Source organism: Eurypyga helias, unplaced genomic scaffold (genome assembly GCF_000690775.1).
Source record: "Eurypyga helias isolate BGI_N326 unplaced genomic scaffold, ASM69077v1 scaffold12709, whole genome shotgun sequence".
NCBI lineage: Eukaryota > Metazoa > Chordata > Aves > Eurypygiformes > Eurypygidae > Eurypyga > Eurypyga helias.
Window position 1 is genome coordinate 10,083 of NW_010271432.1, and position 25,167 is coordinate 35,249.

General features: G+C 39.1%; 1 protein-coding gene across 1 annotated transcript in view; it reads right to left on the minus strand.

Annotated features, from left to right (window-relative positions):
* Positions 1 to 1,083: 1,083 nt before the first annotated feature.
* The window catches only part of GPAM (glycerol-3-phosphate acyltransferase, mitochondrial), a 28,606-nt gene continuing 4,522 nt past the window's right edge, over positions 1,084 to 25,167 (minus strand). The window contains exons 3-20 of the mRNA XM_010158815.1: positions 23,919 to 23,992; positions 20,896 to 21,009; positions 19,515 to 19,664; positions 18,577 to 18,673; positions 17,158 to 17,294; positions 16,128 to 16,227; positions 15,196 to 15,408; positions 14,688 to 14,801; positions 12,621 to 12,706; positions 11,571 to 11,686; positions 10,789 to 10,859; positions 9,417 to 9,681; positions 8,806 to 8,948; positions 6,898 to 6,975; positions 3,855 to 3,995; positions 2,926 to 3,115; positions 2,757 to 2,815; positions 1,084 to 1,614 (exon numbers count right to left, since the gene is read on the minus strand). Coding sequence (XP_010157117.1) covers positions 1,498 to 1,614; positions 2,757 to 2,815; positions 2,926 to 3,115; positions 3,855 to 3,995; positions 6,898 to 6,975; positions 8,806 to 8,948; positions 9,417 to 9,681; positions 10,789 to 10,859; positions 11,571 to 11,686; positions 12,621 to 12,706; positions 14,688 to 14,801; positions 15,196 to 15,408; positions 16,128 to 16,227; positions 17,158 to 17,294; positions 18,577 to 18,673; positions 19,515 to 19,664; positions 20,896 to 21,009; positions 23,919 to 23,992 — 2,265 coding nt within the window. The 3' untranslated portion in view covers positions 1,084 to 1,497. The remainder of the gene's footprint in view (positions 1,615 to 2,756; positions 2,816 to 2,925; positions 3,116 to 3,854; positions 3,996 to 6,897; positions 6,976 to 8,805; positions 8,949 to 9,416; positions 9,682 to 10,788; positions 10,860 to 11,570; positions 11,687 to 12,620; positions 12,707 to 14,687; positions 14,802 to 15,195; positions 15,409 to 16,127; positions 16,228 to 17,157; positions 17,295 to 18,576; positions 18,674 to 19,514; positions 19,665 to 20,895; positions 21,010 to 23,918; positions 23,993 to 25,167) is intronic.

Here is a 25,167-nt window from a genome sequence, read left to right on the forward strand (position 1 = left end):
GCATCAGTTTTGTGCTGGCGTAACAGTGCAAATGCTGGGGTTCAAGTATGCTTTTCTGCATCTGTGTTAAGCAACAGGGACTACATGATGAAGTCTGGGGGATTTTCTGCTCACAAGGCCAGGACACGAGAACCAAGCAAAACACTGCAGTAATTGAAATGCTTGATTTCCCTCACATAGAAGGCAATCTAAACGAGGAAAAACACATTTCACAAGCAAATCAGCTTCACATATCACCAAGTTATTGCTTCAGCTAGATCAGCTGTACTAAAATACAGGACTACAGCTTGCAATCTAATCTCCACTCACATGAAGAGAAGATGAAGCCTACAGTGCAAGTCTTCCATGCAAAAGGATCAAATCGCAAGACCAGAGTCCTGTTTCGTAGGACAGAATTTATTCACCATTCAGTTTTGTCTGCATTTTTTTTTTTTGTAAGTCAGTTAGATCAGTGTCAAAAGTACACTGTTTATGGTATTTCTGTGTTTCTAGAGGTTACTGCTTCGTCCCAATTTAGATCTGCTCAGCAACAGAATACAATATGAACACTCGTTTCTAAAGAATTGCAAAAGTTATTGCTGAAATTTTTAGGGCCAAAATTAAAAATTGTTTCACCAAATCAAGTGTTTACTCCACTTAAAAAAAAAAAAAACAACTGACATCCTTTTAATTAAAAAAAACCCAACAAACAACTTAATAGCTTTTTCAATTAAATAATAATCTAAGATTTTACAAGAAATTCACATTCAGGCAACTGTCTCCTGACTTCCATCTGGCTGAAGGACAGATGCCGTAATAAAACCAAGAACGCTACTCTCACATTCTTCATGACAGCAGTGATTAGTGCAATTTACCACTGCACCACACAGCTCTAATAGTGCAAGGTGTGCCTGCTAACAACGTTTCTCACAATCATCTGCTACGTGATCACATTATTCTCAGATGTCTGTAACTGTTATTCTCATTAGAATTTTGGCATTTATGTTAACATTTATGAAAAACTATGGCTTTATCCATGAAATATATATCCAGCCTAAGCAAAAATTTTAAACCATTTATTTAAAACAATAAAACCGAATTGGAATGCCATAAGCTGTGTTGCCACTAAACTCAAGATCTCAGGGTTAGCTGCAGATCACAAATATCAGTATTTGTGAATCCGTTACAGTCTTTAAAAGTATATTTAGAACATAACACTGATAAAACTGCACTCTTCATTTTAAATCTAATTCTAATAATTTATCTTATTTTTTGCAACGTTTAATTACTTGTATCCAAAGTGTCATCTGAGTATCGCTGTATTACAACAGGACTGGGACTGTAAGAAACCCATAAATGCATACATAAGAAGGCACTTGTCTTCCAGTAGTTCAAGTGAGAGAAGGCCTTACCCAGACACTGGGACCTTACACTTTGAAGGATTAGCAAATGTCCCCAGGCTTTGACACAGTCTCAAAAGCTGCCTTCATGTCCCTGGACAAAGGTGCTGTATGTGGTCTATAATACCATGAAGCTCATGATGAATTCCAGTAGTTTTTGCCTGTTGCGCTGAGGTAGGAACGTAGTGCTTAGTTCCAAAATAGTGTCTCTTCTTTGTTTCGTCTGATTGAAAACCTAAAAGAACAGCATGAACATATGAAAGTATCACCATGTTCACGGAATCTCCTTTCTTTTGTGATTTGAAGTTTTGACCCATACTAAATATTCCATCATTTACAAGACCTTTTTTTCCCCCCTGCCCTCTTTCTTGAAGGCTTAGATGGCAATCCCTTTAGATATAGTTAAAATTCACTCAATGTCGAAGCCCTTCAAGTGGTATGGAAGAAGAGAAACTGGGAAAGAAGCACAGCGTATGGTAAACAGCCAGCTCCTAACAGTGAGGGATGAAATATGCACTCAAAGGCATCTGCATTGAGAGTGTAAACACTTTGAAAACAAGAATTCAGATGCTCAGTGGATGCTATCTAGTTCCACTTTTCCCACAGTAGAATGAATGAGAATTACAATGAGCGACTTGATATGTCCTTTCTTCACAGCTCTCGGTCCACAGGAAGATACCTTTACTCTAGGCTAACTATAGAATTCAAGGACAAAGACTTCAAAATCCTTATCTAACAACACTTTGCCTAAATGCTGATGCTTTCAAAATTAGAATGCTAAATCCCATCTGGCATTCAGGAAGCCATGCCATTCTGACAAAAGAAACTTCATTTGCAAAATCCAGATAGGCAATTTAAAATTCGAAATGACAGTGCTGAAGTGCAGAACTGATTTGCACTTTATTATTTATCTGTTATCTTAAACAAGATCTGTGTCCTTATAGTGGACAGTGGAGGTCTATTAGGATGGTTCTGCTGGAGCCACAATCACTGCTAAGCCAAAACTCAGTATCTAACACTTTTCGAAGATTTAAGTAGTCCTTCAGACTTAGATGAATCTGTCACGAAGCACAGAGCATGCTCTCAGCCTTCCAACATTGCCACTGGTGTCCAATAAGTACATGGAGCAGAGCTAAGAAACTTCATTTGTTGTGAATAAAAATGCCTAGTCACCTAGCCCTCACCTAGCCAGGTTTTATCAGGGAAAAGAAGTGCTCTGTCCTGCAATGTCTGCTCTCCTACAGCTGTGAGCTTTAAGTAAAGCAAAATGCTCAATACATTCACGTATTTTAAATGGACATTGAACAGGTTCCATGAATTGTACTCATTATTAAAATGAAACCTAACAGTCTCCAAACTTGATCACGAAACACTTACCCCAATTTCCTTAAAGACTTTCACTGCATTTTTCACATGACTGTAGGTAGCACTCTCAGCTGCAAGAAAGAAAACCCAGAGATAAGCAAACTGCAATTGAACTTGGGCTACCCTGTGCTAGGAGGAACAGAACCAAATCAAATCCACTCCCCAAACCAGCTTAACATACCATACACAGCAACATTCTTCTCAGTCCTGCTTATTAAGTGCCTGTGTAACTTTTGAAGGTATTCAGACTCTGAAACAGGACCATTAAAATTGTGCACGAAGATAACAGCAGAGCTATAAGCCTCCAGTAAAGGTCCCAGCAACCTCTGCAGGAAAGTGATATACTGCTGGTGCTCTTGAGACTGGCTCACCTAAGAAAAGGCAACAAGAGTTTAAGTGACAGAGACCAGTGGAAACAAGAAATTACCTCCACAACAGCACACAGTGCGGTGGTAGCCCAAATAATTCTTAGTAGAAAAAGCAGTACGGGGGCACAACGCAGCACATTGTGAAAGCATAACAAAAGAGCAGTTTGCCCCGAGAGACAAAACAAGCACTGCACATCACAGATCAATGCCACCTTTTTCTCCTCCAGGATATTAATAACTATTTTCCTAAGGTAAAATTAAAGACATCATACAGTTCTGCAGCCAACAGAAGGGTTGACATACATCCAGAGAGATGGACATAAGTTTCCAAGTGTTAACAAGATAAAGAACGTTTGCATCAGCTCTGTAAGAAAACTGGTAAAATGTCTAAAATCAACATGATCCATCTATGAAGGGAAATAAATACCAGCACGATGTGCCACTTTTAGAGCATGTGCTGTCAGTAAAGAATAAAACATTTAGGCACTTGATACTTGAGCCTTTATCTGTTTTCATGACACTATCCATCTCCCTTTCACCTCTCTGTAAGATTATTTGATGCTTCTTCAGCTGTTTTTCCCGTGGGAAGGAGAGAAAGATGTGTTACTGACCGTAACAAAACACAAAAGAGTAATACCATGAACCAGAAAAAAAAAAAATTATCATTACCCCTTCTTAACCAGTGAAGCAGTTTGTATCTCTTTCAGCAGGCTTCAATGTTATTGCCTTAGGATAATATTACCTTCAGGTAGCAATCTCTCTGCTCTTCTCCAAAATCACTGTCTTCATCTTCCTCATCACTTCTCCAAGATAATGGCTCAGGGAGTTTTTTAGCCCACTGCTGCTCTGCAAGACTGGGGCTAACATCCTCCTGATCATCCTGCTTAAATTTGAAAGACAAGGTAGTAAATAGGTAAAAAACCCAAATCCTGGCGGGAAAAAAAAAAGGCTTATTATCATTAACCAATATTTAATAAATGCAGGTGAGACCTGATTACAGACAATGTTGAGATAAGCAGAGAAAGGACTTTTGGCGAAAAAGACTGTTTTTCTTTAGTTTGCCTGTCACACAGAAGGGAAAACATTTGCAAGCGTAGGTGAATCATCCTACCGGAGGTCATGCAGTAGCAGTTGCCAAGAAAGTGCTTTCAGTTGTGTGAGGATAAAAAGTTGAGATGCTACCTTGATGTGAATGTTGCTACCTCCATACCACTGCTGCACTAAGAGACAGAATAGTAAATTCTGTGTTACTATTTTATAATAGCTAAAATCTCAATTAATGTAAAATGCCACAAGTTGCTATTTGGAAGTGGTGACTTACTGCCCCTAATGATGCTGTATTTGCCCCCACGCGAGATATAGGTTGGAAGAGAATGGAGCCAGTTTCAGTCACAAAGACCCCAAACTGTTTAAACCTTGATCACACTGAGACATTAAGACCCCTCTACCTGTTGCATCACAGCAACTCCTTTCTGCTAATCACCCTGACACGCATCATCCAAGTTTAGCCTACGAATACCCCGCAGTAATCCACCCTCGGATTTACACTTACTAGCAGATAGGTATCTTAGGTAAGCACACATTTCTTCAGGCTTTTGAGATGGGTTTGTGACAGCACGAAATACCATTGGTGGAATTTCTTAACCCGAATATATTGTGAGGGAACAGAGTTCATTGTTTGCTTTTCATCTACTTAGTAAAATCACCTATTTTAGTAAAGCCACTAATCAGTAAAGTGTGTTGCAAAGTTGTGAAGTAAAGCAAAGTTCCTTTGCAAGGGCATAGTGAGTTAATCTACTAGAGACCATAAGCACAAGTGACAACGCGTACACATACTAGTTCTACTTGAATAGGGGTTTTGTCCTGTTGTGCCTTAATGCAGGTATGTCAGAAGTTCAGGTGTACAGTAATGGAGGTGCAACAGAAATACTCCACCTGACTGATCAGTGTCCTTTGCAACATTAAATTTGAGCAATACACCTTCAGGAACGAGTTTCAGAAACAGTAAACACACACTTGAAAGAAAGAACAAGGGATGCCTTGGTGTCAATCATTCACCATGATTTGTTTTGCTCCAAGGAGTAGAACAGAAAGATTTTTGAAAGATCACCACTACTCAGTCACTGAGGAAAGACCCCTTGTACAGTTATTCCATTTGAAATGGGAATCAGACAAGATTAAAACCAAATGGATAAGACACCTCACAGATGTGATTACTGCCATAATATTCACGATAAAGAAAAAGGCCTCTGCAGCAAATGAAGAATGACATCCATCGTACGCACTGAGAAAATGCTGTATTTTGAATGAAGCAAAGGCCACAAAACAGGTTTATAAAAACATACCAGAGATCACTATGTGTTAGGAATATTTCTTAGTTTTTGAAGTAGACACTAGAATTACAGTAAAAGAATTTAAAAAAAAGCAAGCACGGATCAATCAAGCTCAATTTAATGGGAAATATATCAATGTGTTAATGTCAGCAGTAAACTGAAATAATTAGAAGGGGCAGAAGCTAGCTACCTTTCTTGGAGAAACTGTAAGAACACTACAAACACTCCCAACCTGTCAAAGCCATGAAACAACCACTGCTTAAAGTGTTTGCACTGATTATGCAAATTCTTAATATTTTAAAAGAAGTAAGTAGGTACAGAGGTTTTCTAAGTTTGAAGACATTTACTGAAGAAAAAAATCCTTTTTAAGCACTGGTGGTGTATGTCAGACAGCCCAGAAAAATATTGATATATTGCCTAATAGCTATCGATATCCCAGCTATAAACAGCGAAGTATCAGACTCACAACCAAAGAAGTGCCTATCGACTGCTGTCCACATCAATTTTCCTCAACTGTCTCCAGGAGTGGAACATACAGGTTTCTTCCTAATCCTCTGATTAGCATTCATTTTTTGATTCATCTAGTAGTGATTTCAATCTAATGCATGGCAACGTGTCAGCACTGCAGATGAAAAGCAAGCAGTAGTAACTCCAAAGGAGGAGAACGTTTAATATCCAGGTATATCGAGTGCACAGCACCTACAGTTACATATATTAAAAATGGAAGCATGTATGAAAAAGTACATATCAAGATTAGAATGAAGCAGTGGCCATTAACAAATACAACAGACACAGCTCTAGCCTCCTCCGAGACTGGAGAGCTGCAAGAAGAATGCCACCAAATATGTAAATCTTTACCACGTGCCCTTTAAATTTTGTTGCTTCCTCCTGGGCACCAAGGTTTGTTTGCCATACACAAAAAGACTTTGGGAAGCAAAGGTATGCTGAGTCAGCTGCTCCCCCGGTCCACATGTTTTCAGCAGACCTCCAGCAGACTGCAGCACGCAGCGACTCCAGCGCATCCCTGACGCTGCAAACTGGGCTAGCCAAGGAGGTCTAGAGTAGGTTGGAGATCAGTGCAAAGGAATCAAAGACTGACAAAAGACCTGCACTACTGACCCCTGTAGAGTAGAAAGTAAGCATCCATGTCACTATGCTACAATTCTAAAGGGCTCCAACAATAAATAAATCTCCATTTTACAAGACAGTATAAAATATTTATCTTCCTTAGTAGTTTTAATGGCACAATGCAATTGCACAGGATGACTGTACCCAAATGTCTGACACTTATAAATGTAAGAATGAAATAGTATCAGTCCTGGACTTGTTAAACTGTTGTAAGCTTTCAGTAACAGCATGTATTTAGAAGAGTCAAAACTAAGAAGGATAAACTACATACAGCTAAAGTCACGTACAAGAAACAAAGCTCATTTGGCATCTCTATCACCTTACCTCAGCCACCAGAAGAATACCATATTGTATCAGCCTTTCCACAGATTCATGGCAAACTTGATATATCACCTGGCAAGGCTGCACAAGAAATGCACATCCATTAGAAGATGAACAAAAGAAAGTCACATCTGTTATAACCATTACGGCAACACTAGTTCCCAGTCTGGTATGAATGGGAATCAGGAACATCAGGAAAAAAATTCTTCCCGGAGAGGGTGGTGAGGCACTGGAACAGGTTGCCCAGAGAAGCTGTGGTTGCCCCCTCCCTGGGAGTGTTCAAGGCCAAGCTGGATGAGGCTTGGAGCAACCTGGTCTAGTGGAAGGTGTCCCTACCCATGGCAGGGGGTTTGGAACTGGATGGGCTTTAAGGTCCCTTCCAACCCAAACCATTCCATGATTCTATGAATGTTTTAGGTACAGCAGTATTATTCCTTGCAGGCAAGTTATTAAACTTTTACCACCATAATCCCAATGCACCACTCTTGTTTATCCTGGCAGACAGGCAGACATCAAAAAACTTGGAAAATTCTGAATATTGTATTTCACTGTCATTTTTTTCCAAGAAATTCATTACAACGCTGGTAGAAAACCCCATTAAATGTCCTGCTCTTTTAATCACCTCTAACCAAATATTAGTTTTTACTTAGTTTTTATGGAATAAAATAATCATAAAACTAAACCCACTAAGATTTTACTAGTGATATATTTGGAATTTAAAGAAAAGTACACTTTTAAGAAATTCTCTTATGTGTTTTGAAAATTAATAAAAACCCAACCTCTTTTACACTGTTCATAATCATGGAGGAAGTATTTTTGAAGTTAAAAAAAAAAAATCAGTTATTAACTCTTAAAGCAGAAGGATACAATTACTGAAGAACCCCACCATCTAAGCTACATTACTGCTCAGCCAAGAACAGTAAATTTGATTTATGTGTCATTTGAAAAGGCACGAGTTAGAAATATCTGTGCAAATTTAAGAACTAGTTCAAGAATCTCTAGAATTCCAAGTAGCTTCTACACATAAGAAAAAAAGCATACCTAGCACATGAAATTGCAAGTATACAAGAGTCTGAAAACTGAGATAACATCAGCTTGCTTCAGCATTTTGTAACAAAACAAGAACCAAAGCCAGGCCATGTTTAAAACTGCCACTAAGTACTAGGTGTGGCACACCGTGACTACTGCACTCCTATGCAAATTATGAGTATCTTTAGAATCTGGAGCCTGGAGTTCCCAGCATAATTTCAATCAGCTATGCAAACTCCTACGAGTTGGGTACTCTCAAAGACTTGTAATTGTTTAAGTAAAAAAATATTTAGATAGTTTGGACAGAATGCACATATAGTTGTGATGTTTTAACGACCTAAGCAACACAAAAATCTGTGAGAAGGCATTAAGAAGCCCAGCCTCACGTTGTGGGAAGCTAAGATAGAGTGAGCAGCTCTTCTTCCACAGGAAAGGCCTAAAGCCAGCACAGCAGAACCGCTGCAGGCTCATCCCAGCCATCACCCACGCAGCACTTGGAAGAGCAGCAGGCACACACTCGGTATGTATCCCCTGAACTGGATCGACTGACTCTGTCACACCTCGCCAAGGGAACCAGGTAGTGACAGCAGTGTGGCAAGTTAATTCACATGTTACCTTAAGCCAAACATCTTTTGGATGAAATGTTCTCATGGACCTACATTCGTTCAAGTGTTCAGACATTCCCCTGAAGGAAAAGGGAACACCACTATCTTCCTTTTTCTAATTATGTTCAACCTCTTGACAGAATTGCCGTCAGACTGTGCTTACACTGAACACATCAGAACTGTGACACTCGAAGAAAGCACCAGTTCCTTTTAAAGAAACATGGGAAATTACAAGCAGAACAAAAACGTGAAACAGACAATTCATGCAATTACTTACCAAAGATATGGTAAATTCGTTAGAAAGCAAGTAACACAAGCTGGCAGCTTTTCGGACCAGATGTTCTTGACTAATCAAACTGGGAGAAGCACCACTGGTACCATTTCTGTACCTCCTACTCTGAACGGCATGAAGACTGCAAGCTAGGGCAGAAACAAACATAAGCAAAGTTGATTTTTAAAAAAAGCTTTACAGCAAAGGAAAATTAAAAATTTTGGTTTGTCTACGTCTAGGCCTAAAAGCAGTCAAACATTCCACATATAATTGAAGAATAAAGACAGAATTCACCACTATTCCATTTGTGTTCAATAAACATCAGATTGAAACAAAATCTCGTGACTGACCAAAGCACAAGTTTTGCCATGTTGGCTCAAAACTCTTGACAGTGCCTTGACCACGGCAGTGATCAATACCCAAATGCTTCCAAGAAAGAGAAAGGATGGTGGCAAGAATGAGTGGAAACCTTCCACAAACACAAACCAAATTTACTTTGTAACAGTTTGTGTTAGGGTAAACACAAAGGGAAGGGAAACAGGGTTGTGGGGTCGTGCAGATACTTTTGACTTCATGGGTCACAAAAAAGTCTTTCCCCAATAAACCCCAACACGTACCAATAATGGCCTCTTTAATGAATACATGAAGTACTCCATTGCTGTAGAAGTTGAGTTCAAAGACTGCGGGTATCGTTGTGCTGGGAGTGATGAAGAACTCATTGTTTCGACTTGTGTTTGTGATATTTACACAGTTTCCCAACAAATGGATGGCATGCATGACAACATCATCCGAGTTCCCTGAAAATCCCAAGTCAAAGTCACGGGCTAAGACCTCCTCCTTCATGGAAAAGAAATCTTCTACCAACCTGGAAAGATCAGTTCCCTAGAAACAAAGTCAGAATTGCAAAGTGAAACAAATTTTTGGCAGGAGTCTATCCTTAAACCATGTAACCATGTATACAGCCAACATATAGACAAGCTATTAATTTTCAAAAGTCCAAGGCACAACAGGAGTACTAGAAAACCTTGTTTTCAAATAGATATTGCTAATATAGTCCACAGGTTTTGAATTATATGCAATTATATTTTAAAGCCGTGCAGCTACTCGAGAATCCAGGGTTTTTGTTTGCTCCTTTGTTTATTTCACAACCTGCAGAGACCTGAGTTGTTCTTTAAAAACACGTTAGAGATACCATAATTCCATTACCTATGCTATAAAATGAATGATCAGTTATGAGGGAATATTCTCTTCAATTGTTTAGGGACATGAGGAAAAGCTTTTCTTCAAGAATTTCCTTTCCTTGTTTTTTTATCAAGATGGCTTCAGATCACATTGTAAAATGCTTCGTTGATCTCATTATTTTAGGAGATTTTAAAGACTGAACTAATGGGAATAGTGATATGGTCTTCGACTAGGAAGATTACATATCTGACCAATATTTATCCATTTGTTCTTGATTTATGTGCAATAAAAATTTCAGATAAGAGACAGAAGGAATTTCAGAAAAAAAAATGCTAAACACACTTGTAGGAAAAAAGAATTTCTTCCATGCTCCATGCACGAGAATTCAGTTAAACATTAGTTTCATTTTGCCACCGTGGTATCATATTCTAGTACCAAGGAACAGCAAAACTAATTTAAAAATTAACAGAAGAGTTGCTAGCATACTCAACAGTGAATGTGTTTAAGATATAAAAAGCAATCTTAACAGAATGAACCAAAACATGTATTCTTTTAAAAAAGTGTATCTACATTGTGAATTACAAAAATCTATTTCCACATGAGTATTCATTATCATCCCATCAATAATGGCTTATCTTCAGGCATCCACTAACTAGAATATCAGCACGCAGACTACCTGAAATCCACTATAGTTTAAATGGATCTTTCTTCTTTTATCAGTATGACACAATAGAAAAACACATACTATTTGCTTAATTAACAAGGGCAAAGTAACATTTGGCTATTTAAGCAGTGCAGAAGTCTTACCTGCCTGTGTCTGTACAGCAGCAAACACGCAACGATGTGGGTAGACATCACAGCACAGGACTTGTTCGCAGCTAGAAGTAAACAAGATAAACTCGTTAAGCACCTCAGAAGTGCAGAACATTGTTACAAGTGAAAGAGTTCCCATTATTAAAAAAAAAAATAAGAATAGAGATACTGGCACAGAACTGTACATTCTGAATGAAATACGAAGTGTATTGTGTCTATACAGTAACTAGTATTAAAGTAATCAAATTAAAGTAAATTGAGCTAATAAACCTGAGTAAAGCTTAAATGTTTACTAAGCTAAGTGCTGTTTTGTATGCATATCTCACACCACAAACCTATGACTGAAGCACGCACCACAACCTATAAAACCTGGCAACACCAGTCCAAGCAGCTAGATGAGTTCATGTCAGTGTGACCTTAATTAATGGCATTAAGACACTGCAATAACTTCTTACATGAGGTGTTAAGAAATTAGCGTATCAATATGACAATCAAACACTTCGGAGTAACAGCAAGTTCAGCATGCTAGTCCAAGGAATACTAAAGTTCACAACAGAATAAAAACCTTATACTTAATCAGAAAGAGAGCTTATTAGACTTTGGAGGGGAGGGAGGGAGAGAGGCAAAGGATGGAGAATTGTCAAGAAAGTATTTGAAGTCATTAAATGATCACCTGAATGGAGGGAATTGGGAAGTATGACATTACCAAACAGCACGTTACTTCATGCAACCAGCAAAACAAACCAAGTAGCTGATAATGATGGCGTAACACTTACTGAACAAAATATGTTCAGCCAAATTGGCTATCAGCTCTCTTCTGAAGGGTTCACTGGTGATATCCCTGGAGTTGGGTAGCGAGGCCTCTGTACCTTCATCTACAGCATCATTAGGTCTGAATACAGAATAAGAATTCGTATTATGGCATTTAGATTTTGATTGAAACGTAAATAACCTAGACTGTAAATAACCACCATGCAGTCTGGTAAGGGCACAAAAATGTTACACGTAACAAGCTCCACAAAAATTTCAGTATCTACCAACTTTTCCAAATTATTTCTTTATGCTAAAGAACAATGCAAGGTAAGACTACCAAAAGAAAAATTGCAACCTTATCTTATAGCTATTGATGACTTTGCCACTACATCATTTGAACCCTACAGGTCTTTTTCCTTCAGTGAATATGGGCAACAATAAATTAAGCAAATCTACCTAAAAGGCAGTTTCCAGCCCAGTGTCTGTACAAACCTACAACTTTCTAAAGAGAATGAGAGACACTGTCTCTACTAGGACCACACAGGTTTGTACAAGCCAAGCTAAGACCTCAGCTAGGATGTATTACCTGTGTGACAAACGCAGAGCTAGCCTTGAGCACAGTTCTACAGTTCTGAGTGACAGTTCTCTCCTTCAGCAAGGGGTACTCACTCACAAGTCTTATCTGCCTTGGAAGCACACCAAAACCCACCTGCAATGTTTGTGAGGTGTAATGAAGAATGAAGGATTTGTTTTTAAGCGTGTCATTTTTTTCCCTAAGTCACTCCATAAAATTTAAAATTAAACCAATAGAGATCACTAAAATTAAAAAAAAAAAAAAGGAAAAAAGCCTCCTCAAGCTTATTTAAAAAGAGTTCCCCAGAAAGAACACAACTCTCATAGTAAAATGCATAGTTACAATTGTATAAGTTTTCATTGTTCTATACACAATTAGTTACCCCTTGGGAGTTCAAGCACTGCTTGGAATGCAATGCAGAACACTAAAAAAGAAAGAAAACCAAACAAACAAAACCCCAACCTGTCCTCCTGCTCCACAATATCAAAACAATCTCTACCTTGACGGAAGTATAGCTGGTAACAAAGCTTGTTCCAAAGAAAGAGGGGCAGGCACAGGTTTTTGGCTTTGGCTGTTTACATACTCCTGTTAAGAGAAGACTTGTTATTTTTTGTACTTTTTCCACCTTATTCTTGCAATATTATCATATTAAATAGGCAATTACTCAAAAATGCAACTGAGATTAAAAGTAGCTCACACTAGAAAAGCAGTAATAAGATCACAGAAATTAAAAGTTTACAACATTCTATTCACTTTTGATTTTAGTTTATGGAAAGGTAGAACTTTCCACAGCAAGGAATCCATACTTCATAAGCACTGCAACAAAACCAACACATAACCCCTGCCAGCAGCCTGTTGGGAACAACGCCTTTGAGACTAGCTTCTCCATGATTAAATTAATGAGAACTGCCTTCATTAACATGAACGAGAGCAAAGTCTAATACCCTTTCAGAACCAACACACAGATGGTAATTACTGCTTGCTCCACTTTCTGCAAACGCCAGGATAGGGAACTTCTCCAGAGGTAAACACCAGTGTAGAAACTCCAGTTGCCAGAACCCTCACAGTGCCACAAACTAAAGCACTCGGGAAGCAGGCAGGGTACCTCATGCTTGGAATTCTTGAATCCCAAATTTCTCAAAAACCAAAACACCTCTCCTTACAGGTTAGCATTTACATTACTCTGTTTTCAGGACACTCTGTTCTTTCAATTTCTATAAAGACTAATGTGGGAAACTGAAGAGCCACTTAACCTCCTGGTCAGGAAAACTGTTCCCTCCCAGGAACACTGCTTAAAAGACTTTCCCAGAGAGCTCACTCTGTTCAGTTTCTAAGCCTGTGCTCACAGAACTGTAGATGCCCAAAATTAACCCCCAAAGCTCATCTCCTTTAGAAAAAACCTGCAGTGCAATAATTACATCCACTTAAAAATACTGATACACTTCTGCAAATCTTGGTTAAGGCATACTTAAACAATTTATGTCATGCTTTTACCTTCCTGGAGTAAAAAAAACAAATACACATACATATGAGAGCTGGCAGAGGTTGCTAGGAAGGTACAGAGTAATTAGCATTTCACTCGATTAAGAGGGCAGATAACCTTCTTTTCCTTATACTGATCCAAGAACAATTGTTAACTCCCTACCAAGAATAGCCTGGAAGTGACCCAAGCCTTCTCCTTTGGAAGTGAATTAATATCTTTCCCTATGCAGTGCAGACGGTCACAATTATTTCATGCTGTGGTAATTGAACCCTCAAAGCTCTCCAACCTACTGCTTTTCTGAGAGAAGTAGGGCAGAAAGAAGAACACCTAATTAATTTGAATAATGTTCTAGTAGGTTGTTGTTACAGTAGTTAATCTCATTAAAGTCACACTAAAAATAAGGTATACTGCAGCAGAACACACAGTACTAGCCCATCCTGCAAAGAGGTCGAAGAAAATCGGAAGTGAAGGCAGCGAGTACTGCACCACTCCATTCCTGGAGAAACTGCACCACAGTGTTTGGTGAACTAGTATAAGTAATACCTCTAACATAATAATAAATTACGACATTCAAAGAATATCCAGATTTTTACAATATATGATCCATGATACTTTTAAAGGTCCTAATTTGCTTAGCAGTTTCAAAAATCCAGTGAGATAAATGCCCTTACTAAACAAGAGTGTAACCCATCCAATTACTCAAACTGGAGAACAGTATTCGGTGTCCCTCAACTCCAAATGTCTCTACAACTTAAACATGGTGCAAGGATCATTTCAAAGATTGTTTGTTAAAACAAAAACCAAAGAACCCCAGTGAGAATACTTACACCATTTCACACCTAACACTTTATACCAACTTTATACCTTTATACCAACTCTGAGACTAATTCAGCTTAACACAAACATGACTGCAGACTCATGCCTTCAGCAAAACAGGGATACTTGTGTCTCACTGGAATGGACTTCAGCAGATAACGCTGGTGATGATAACCCAGGAAGAGAAAAGTCAAAATAAATGCGTCCCAGAACTGAAACACCAAAAATGTCAAAGCTTCAAAACCATCTTCGAAATATCAAACTTACTTTTAAGGAAAATGGTTGTGCAAAATCTACTCTGACACACCCATAATTCTTCCGCAGCATTCTGAAGACTCCTCTAGCTATACTCCAAAGACTTTCATTCTTCTTAGGCTTGCCCTGGAAAGCACAGGTGGTTGTGTGAGTTTTTTTCCAATTTGCAATTAAAAGGTTATGTATAAAATTAAAATGCATGCAACAACAGACAAAACAAAGGCTGAATCTTTTGACACACCTTATAGCTTCAAGTAAATCTAGAGAACTTCGTTTTCCATAGACATCCACTTGAACCTATTATTTATGTCATGTCATGAATTTGCATTTAGAAGTATGTCACGGACACCTCAGCACTCCCTATCAGAGGGGTTTTGTGATTCATGGCTCTACACTCTTCAGCACGAACACCAAGTACATGTGACAGGACTCCAAGCACTTAAATTTAAGTATGTAACACATTTTCTTGCACATAAACAGAAAATCCCCTAGGCAAAACAAGTTGTTCAATTGCTCTTACCAGCTGTTCACTGTTATAGTGCCCTTCAATTATGCGATCATAGGAGATTCCCACAGGTATAATTAGGACATCAGGAGTAGCATTTGAGAAGAGAGCATCCACCACCACAGATAAAAGACCTGCTCTAGCTCCAGATGTCTTTCCACTTCGAGACCGCGTGCCTTCCAAGAATATTTCCAAAAACTGCTGCTGTCTCAACAATTCTTCTATGTGCTGAATAGAGAAAAATTGGAAAAGAGGAAAAAAATAAATATCTAATTATACTGGCAGATTCACATTTGAAATATATTGTCAGCAACCGTTTCCTTTCAAAAACAATAGAAGATCATGAGTTGGCATGAATACTTGTCAAAAAACCAAAAGCAATAATTAATGCTTGACACAAACCCAGACCAAACTGTAACTCCATTTACATGAATACACAAGCAGTATAATGCCATTTGTTCAACAGCACCTCTAGTCACAGTTGATCTGGCTGATTAGCATACATCCCTCCTTGTGATTCCTCAATACATCCCATCTTCCAAGATGCAGATACAGCTATTACTATGAATGGCACAAAGGATTACATCAACCCATCGTGAACAGAAACTTCCATTAAGCTCACAGAATCAGTGTAGATATGCCCCAGTACAAAAGAAATCAGAGAAACAAGGCTTAAGTTTAATATTAAAGTCAGAGAGTATTAATTCCACGTTCTTTAATAGGGATTATGCAAGGTGATTATGCCTCATCCTCAAAGGTGCTGAGCATTTAATTCTCTTCTAGTCTACACACCTAAGAGTTCATACAGAAGTGTATGCTTTTTTGCAGCATGAAACCCAAGACAAATTCAAAGCAGTAAAGACATCCCCAGACTGATGGAACTACCTCTTCCCACCTGCCACCCAACTGCAATGCTCCCTACAGAAAGAGAGACAAGAAATACATACCACATAGAGCAAAGCTCTGTAGAGGAAATCCTTACGGCCATCAGGACTCTGATCTAACTTTCGACGAATGAAAAATCCTCCCAGCTTGCGGATCAATGTGCTACATAATAAAGAATTATCAATTTTACTTTGCAGGAAGCTACTACATGTCCAGTACGAAATTCCGAGCATGCAACAGCAACTGAAATTACTGAAATTCTCTAAAACTGACAGTTCAGCCAGCTAGCTTTAACAGAGCAGCCTGCAGGCTGCTCCCAAACGAGGTAGCCTTTTCTGCGGACAGGGTTCGCACGGTGCGCTGCACATGCATTCCAGGCCCACTGGATGCTGCACAGCTCAGAGTTCCCAGCATCTAAAGGGACAACAGATTACCTATGCTAGACTCTCTTTATATTCCTAGCCCTAATAAATAGCATTTTAATTGCTACTTTATAGAGTCTGAATGCTTTTCTTTCTGGGATCATCTCAGACTAGCACCTACTGGTGCAAAACACCTTCTAAGTGAAGGTATTCTCCTCCTTTCCTCATCACTTCCTGCAATATCCAGTGGCTTTTCAGAATTCAGTTATCCCCAAACTGTGTCTCACTGGCAAAAATACTGCCTAAAAGACCTTCTTCGGCCACCAGAAATATAATTTAAAGGGTGTGCAATTCGGAGTACTTTCCCACAACGTATTACTCGTTCCGTACTGTCGCTGCCCAATAGCCAGCTCATTGAACTTCATGAAGACAACTTGTCCACTCACAACACTTTCTCACATACTCATCTTTTCTTAGTCACCCAACACACTGAGACTCCTAAAAGGAAGGAATATCCTTCCTTACCCTACTTAGGCTATGACAGCTCAGAAGGACTTCATTATTCTCTCTCTCTGAGCACGTAATAAGAACCAAACAAATTGTACATGACGGCCCAATAATACTCAGATTATCTTACATTTGGACATAAAATATATTGCACAACAGGTCACCTGGAGATCCTCCCACGTCAGCCTTTTTTCAAATAAGAAGAGTGAGAAGAGGTTGTTACCTGAATATGGGGATGTTGAGATTGTTCCCTGCAGCAATGTAGGGTGCTTTGATGTTATGGCAGAAAAGAATGAATGTAAGGAGCAGGTAGTCAATGTGGGATTTGTGAACAGGCAAGAAGATAAGAGGCAAATTCATCTGTGGTGGGGAGAGAAGGAAAAAAAGAGGTAAGAGAGATGGTAAGAAATGTGGAATATTATTCCTATTCTAAAATCCATCACTGAGATTGCTAGCATCATGTTCTCAGAACTGACTGTATTTTCTGGTTACCATAATTCAGTGCTTTTTACCTCTGGATTGTACTCAGCTGTCACAATGAGAACATTCTAGTCAACTGTACTTAATTTTCATGGACTGTAACTTTTAGTTGTATGCATTACAAAAAGCAGTGATTAATATTCCCAGTTTCTTCAGACTCACAGTATTTAGACAACAATCAAACAAGTACAGGCATGAGGCCAAATCATTGGTGTCAAAGTACATCTATTTATAGAATCACAGGATGGTTTGGGTTGGAAGGGACCTTAAAGACCACCTAGTTCCAACCCCCTGCCCCAGGACACTTTCCACTAGACCAGGTTGCTCAAAGCCTCATCCAGCCTGGCCTTGAACCCTCCCAGGGATGGGGCATCCACAGCTTCTCTGGGCAACCTGTCCCAGTGCTTCACCACCCTCTCCGTGAAGAACTTCTTCCTGATATCTAATCTAACCCTCCCCACTTTCAATTTGTACCCATTACCCCTTGTCCTGTCACTACAGGCCCTCGTAAAAAGTCCCCCCCAGCTTCCTTGTAGGCCCCTTCAGGTACTGGTAGGCTATCAGCAAGGATTCATGAATTATGGGGTTCCCAAACACCATAATCAAAAGATAACAGAAAATATTAGGAAGCTTTTTTTTTTTTTAATTTATCTAATCCATCTTTCTAAGGTAAACCCTACAAAAAGAATCAATTCCTCTGACTGTAAAGAAAACGGTAGCATTTAGGAGTGATTTTAACCAATTTCAATAAATACGGAAGGACCTTGAACAGACTGCTAGAAAGAAATAGGAAAAGCTTACTTCTTAAAGATTTTTATTCCAAATAAAGGTAAGGCTGAAAAATTCTAAACAGACCTACTAATTTATTACTGGCTGCCTCAGCACAAAACAAGAAATAATGCTGGATGCAGGTTATCCAAGATAATCACTCAGCCCAAGAGTTAAAATTTGATCCCAAAACAAAGGTAAAACCACAGTTCACATAGTATTTTAGGTTAGACAACTCAAAGAGCACTATATTTAATTAAAAACACTATTTCACACATATGAGACAGATCTAGCTGCAATCTGGTATCATACAGACTTAGCAGAACTCTCCTAAAAACAAAGTGCTGTAAACATGAATAGAAACTGCTTCAGATTCTTTCACACCCCCTCTTACCTCTGTTGCTGCTTTGACCATTTCTATTTGACCTCTGTGGATCTGAATATTCCAGAAAAAGCTGTTAAACAACTTCAGTAACACCCAGCCAGTCAACCTGAAGGAAGAACAAACACAACTCCATTTTACATTGCTTCTGTGGGACTAAAGGCAAAGCCATAAAATCCGCCTAGTTTATATCCAAACAAAATCACTATAAAATCAAACTGCTTAACAAGTTTTTGCCTATGGTTAGTAACCACATTTCAGCCTCCTGCAATTATGACACCAAACTTGTTCGTGTCAACCTTGGTGAAGGCTGTTCAAAGGGCAGAGACCACTTTACGTAGGGGGCAAGCTAACTGCCATCCTATGATCAGTTATAATAACTAAGCTAGTCAGGCGATGTGTTAGGTGACAGCATCTATCTGGTCTTGTGGAAAAACTTAGTATAGTTATAAAAAATACACAGTTTGCATCACAAAAGTCAATGAAGGGGACTAGAAACGTGACACAAATTCATCCTTCGTAGCAAAGGCAGACACCACAGCAGCAGATTTTATCAAAGCCAAGATTCTCCGGGATATTGTAATTACAGGTCATTGGAAAAAAGATCTTTCACAGCCTAAGACTGAAGCTAGCTGCTTTCACTCCCACCAGCCTGAAACAACACTGGCTACTAATACTGTTCTACCAAGCCTAGTTTCAGGCAAAAAAAAGTTTGTCTTTAATCTTATCCTAAGACTGAAAAGGTGGAGGGGTTTTGCTGCATCCGAAAATGAATAACTACTACTATTTCATTAGTTAACACTAGAAAAGAGACTTTTATGAATATTTTATTATGTTTTAGAATAATTATTCATTATTTATGAATAATGTGTTACAAGCTCTGCTGGTATAATAGAGAGCTTGGCCATCGTTCTACCCACTGACAGTACTGATGAGCCTTTTTTCCTTACCTGATTAAAGCAGGTGACACATTTGCTACCATTTCCTGGAGAATTTTCCTAGCTTTTTTCTTCACTTTGTTGATAGCTTTAGCATCTGTTTGAGCAAAACTACCCGGAGCACTTGGTTCAGAAGCTTCATCTACAATGGCCTTCTGGACTCTAACATTAGAAAGCAAAACATAATTATGAGACAGTCCCACAACAGAAGAGTTAAAGACACAGAAAACTGCTGGGAATGAGCTATGTTTTTTACTACAGGAGTAACTTGCAGGCATAGAAGAACCTGCACACTGAAGTACTGTGTGCTCCAAATGCATTAAATGCAATTCAGTAGTTTTCTAAGCTCTGATTGAACAGGTGGATGATGGACAAATGCAGTGAAAGTTGACCACATAAAACAGAACGTACACAGTTCACAGGTACTGATGTGAAGTGATTGCCAAATTTCAGAAATGGTTAATAAGGTTAAAAATGCAAAAAGAACAGTTGAAATCTCCTATTTCTTAATATTTCTTTTTCCTGCCATTTCACTTATGTCATTAGACAGACGTATGCAGTTGCTATTTTGCACTTCTAAAGTATCTTCCCCTTGAAGTCCCAGTTTTAAAAAGCGTAACTGAATTTTATAAGGGCTATTTTCCCCATTTAAAACATATCTAAGTAAGATGAAGGCAAGGATTAACACTCCGTAACTGTGGCACAATGCAGTCTGCTTTGCTTTTCAAAGACAACACTGTCATCTTCAGACGGGCCTTGACCATTAAAAATTCAGGAGTTGGGATTGTTAATGCAGGCAGTGTGTGGCCTCGCAAAAGTAGACTCAAGGAGTGGGCATATAGTTGAATATCTTAGTATCCAGGGAAAACTGACACCTTAATAGCTGCCCAGGGGCCGAACGTGCCATTTAAAATGCAGTATGTGAAACAGAAAACAACCACCACAAAACAAAGGGTGGGTATTTCATGCTACAGCCTTTTTCCAGTTTTGCCTCACACTCTCGGTGTACACTCAGGGTGTTCTTAAATGCTGCTTTCCTATTATTTCTGAAACAACAATTTCTGATGACTGCAGTATGACTTTAGTGGCAATGATCTACATGACTTAGACAAAGAAACGTTTGAAGAGTTCCCATGTAGCAATTTATTTTTCTGTGTACTGTCTGCTGTCCACCCACTATGCATCACTCTTTTGGAGCTCTGTAATTCTCAGTGTCCCCTCTTTTATTATTCAAACAGAAATTGCAAGCTACAGTCCTAAAGGGCTGTGCTGAAGATAGTGTATCTTCTAGTATTTTAAACAGTCTGATTTTTCAAAACCTGCTGTTTCCAGTTTCTTAAATCATATTTAATGTAACAGTCATACAAAAAATAGTTCGTTTGTATTATCTTACCTGCTGTTATTCAGCACATTTTCTGTCAGGTTCTTGGCAAACATACCCTTATGAACATCCCTCTCTTGCACAAAAAGGACATAACAAAGGCGTCTTGCAAGCCATCCTCGGTACCTGCAAAAATATGAAGGGTAGTTGATTATGATCCTCAAAATATTTCACTGCCAAAAAAAAAGAGTTTTAATACCTAAAAGTACAATTAAGAAGCAAAAGTAAGTGAAGTTTTATGAAAGGCTGCCTAAAAGCTTCTGTATCTTCTAGTAAACTGCCAATGTGTTAATGTTACAGATGAAATAACTGATGTGTGGCACAAAATACCCGAGGCAACTCAGGTCTGCATTACTTCAATTCAGCATGATACTGACGTTAAAAAATCCATACTACACCAGGAAAGTATCCATAAACCAGCATAAATATTGTGTCCGTCTGCTGGACCTGATTCCCCAGCTCAGCGAGGACAAAAGATGCAGTGCCCACTTCTGATTCGCTGACTTTCCACCGAGGAATGTAAATACCCACCTAAGAGGTTTGTCAACTTCTTCAAGGTACACTGAGCTCTCTTGGGAAAGCTGCTCACATTGTACACACAGGGTAAACTCCCACAAGCACTTTATGTCTCTATTAGCCAACGTCACTAAAAATACTTTCTTGGTAATCTTTTCTTCCTTTCAGCGTTTTTAAACACCCAGTCCTATGTTCCTCCTGCGTACCTTCTCTTGGCAAAGTTTGAACACAAGTAGAACCCTTAAATAATCAGAAAATATCTCTACACATTCAAGCATTTAAGCAAGGCAACTTAGCTTATGCAGCCAGTCTCTCGCTTTTAAATAAACCCCATCCTCTACTCTCTGGATCATACAAGCAACAACCACCTGTGAAAACTTAATTTCCAGCAGTGTTCCTAATATCACAGGAGAAGCATGTGACAAGGGAAGGGGAAAAAAATCCAGTCCCCAGCAGCAAATGCTCATTACTATTTTCTCTCCATGCCACCCTCACTCAACAGGCCAGGGCCGAACAAGCCACTGCTCATGCGGGTCACACCACAAACCAGAGTAGGGACTCCCAAACAGCAGAGCTGACCTGAGGGGGCAGAATTAAGAGTTGGGAGAAGTTTAAACTCTGGCCATTGCCAAAACTGCAGCACTCAGGATTATGCCAAAAGCCTGTCCTGAAGACTGCTGGTGTGACGCATCGCTGACGCTGCAGCGAGCGTCCCAAACGGTGGGTGGCAAGGTTCATCTCACGCTGGCTTCCACACTGGTGTGCCATCAAGGTCTCACTCCTGGTTGTCACTGGAGTTATTGATGTTGATGGCTAAATCTCCCTACCACACTTCAGGAAATCTAAACGTGTTAAAACCAGTTAGGATAGACATGAAGAAATTTTTATGCTGTAAAAGGCCAAACCACCTGGGCACACAGGTCATTCGCACTGTAACTGAGCGCGCATGCAGAAGCCATCGGCACAGTCCGGCATGCAGTGGTTATACAAATATTCAGACTGTGTTGAAGGACAAAGAAATTTGCTATTCATGCTGTCAAAGTAGACTGCTGACTCTGTTTTAGTTGTTTTTCCATTCTCCCCTTTGCATTGGGAGTTTGAGAGACTTACTGATTTTTCTAAAAAGCAAAGTTAAGGAGATACGCTGCTCTGACAATAAACTTTTGTTACCTACGGACACATCATCAGACAGCATACAGTTATTGCAGGTATCTGTCAAGGTACAAAGGCTTCTACATTCATTTTACAGCTAAAACACAATATAGTATAATCAGAAAAATCTGTTTTCTAATTGTGTAGCAATGACAGAAGACAAAAACCACTAAAATAGACCGAGTCGAGATGTATTCCAAAACTGACATATCCACACCTCAGAAAAAAGCTGCAGTAATGTCTCAACACAGGTACAGTATGCTAGCAGTTGAAGAGAATCCCCCTTGCTTTCTAAGGCCAAGAAACTGTGACTAAGGAACCCCATGTGACCTTAGAACTTCATTAAAATTGTCAATTTTCAGACCATAATGACATTTCAAGATAAAGGCATTTTATTTCAGAATAATTCATTAACCCATGATTTGTTGCCCTTGTATTTCTAATTTAAGGAACTCTGAGCATTCAAAACCATTCAAGGATTAGACTTCTGAAACTACTTTTAAAAAAAGTTAAAATTAAACCCTATTTCTGCTATTTTTCTGTATTCCAAACTACAAGCTGAACTCTTTAAAAACTATTATTAATTCAAATTGAAGAAAGAACAGCCTCTAACATTAGCTTCCTCCCTCTCAAACACAGCACAATGCTGCCTTTCTTCTACTCAGACACTTTGGCTCGTTTCTTCCAGGCTGTTGGCCTCTCTTTGTTTGCCCTGACTCCACCACAAACACTGCAGGATCTGCTTATGCTAATGATTACTGTAAAAACCTTAGCAAGCATTACTAACTTCCCAAAGAACAAAATAAAGATTTTTGTGCAATTCCAGTATTTTCATCCCAGAACACAAGATATATTTGCAGTAATGCAAAGATGTATCATAATTTTTAGGTCATATATACCATCCTTCAGGAGCTGCACTCTGCCACTGAGGCAGAGTAGGGACAGTCTAGCAGGTCATATTCAGATTTGACTGTCATTAGTGATAACAGTCAATGCCTAAATTGTGAGCCAGATCTGCTCAGTAAATTAAAATGCAGCCTAAAGTCATTCTTAAGCTTGGGAATAAAACAGCTCCTCTCAGCATTATGCTGCAGGTGCTGCCATTTGCACTAAAGCAGAAAGGATTTAAACAGGCTCTCGTTTTTGTAAACCAGGCTTCACCTTTACACTTCTTGCCTATAACCCCAAAGGACTTTGCCCAGCTCCCATACACACACAGCCGGATTTAACAAGTACATTACTTTCCTGAAGCCAGCATCAACTCCTGGATTTTAGGACAGCTATATAAATCACTCAGTCCTAGAGATTTCCCTGCTGGTAGATCAGAACACGAATTTTTAAAGCAAAAGGAAGACTTGCTACATTACCTGGTATGTGTTTCATTGATATATATGACATTACGTAAACCCAAAGAAGGAATACTAGCATTGAAGAAGTTATCCTGTAAAGTGAAGAAAAAAAACCATCAGTGGACTATTTTGTTACATAAGAGCAGTTGTGTCTTTATATTCATCGTAACATTGAATATAACACAGTGTGCTCTACCTCTATTATAAATAAAAGCCAGAGCAGTGAAGTGCTGAACTTGCTTATAAACTACCCACAAACTGTTCTGAAATGAAAATGAAATTCAGAAAGTCACTATTCCCAACTCCAATACTTCAAAAGTATTCTCTACGTTTCACTGCATAGAGAAGTGGTTGTATTCTTTGAGCCAGAGTATTTTATTATATTCTCATGTAACAGAAACCCCGACTTATCATAATACAGAACTCCTCTTTGAGACAGAACTTCATTAAGCCACATTCAGCATTAGTAGACTGATGAGTCTTTTGACGCTCAGTCCGTGACATCCGGTTTGCCAGGCATCAGGTAACGGCAGCCTAAGGGTCAGGATGTCCATCCACGGTTCGGTGGGAAATCTCCACAGGCCTGCACTGCCTGAATAACAAACTCAATCCAGCCTTCTACAACCCTGGTACAGACTTCTATATGCCATGCTATTAACTGCTCTGCTTTGGATAAACACATATTCCCAGGCAGGAAGACCCAGACTTTAATCTTCCATATTCCAAGTAAGTACCCTGACCAAAAGGCTGGTTTCTTTCTACCCAAATAATATTTAATTATAAAACGGGTACCATGCCCACAGTGAATTACAGCTAAAACCACTGGACTGTGCACGTCAAGGAAGACAAGAACAGGACAGTGAAGGAGAAAGATGGTTACCAGCAACTGTGCAACCGCAGAAGAGCCTCACTATCAATTTTGCAATGGGAGTCAGATCAGAGTCTCTTTGGTTTGTATTTTGTTTAGGACACACCATCTGCCACATGTTAAAACATACAAGTGTCGTATGTCATTTGTAAACCAGGTAGAAATTATGTGCTGCAGTGAGAACACACAGTCTTTTGCCTCATGTTAAAATGGCACAGTATATACAGCCAACAAATTGTTGCTCCAGGCTCTTAGGAGAAAACTTAAGGTAATACTAATTTCTTTGACTGTTCACTGGTAAACTTCTGTGGATTTTAAAGCTAGATGAAAAGTTCTGGTAAAGAGAAGTGAAATTACTTGGTTTTGGTCTTCCAGAAAAATCATTAATAAAGTTAAGTC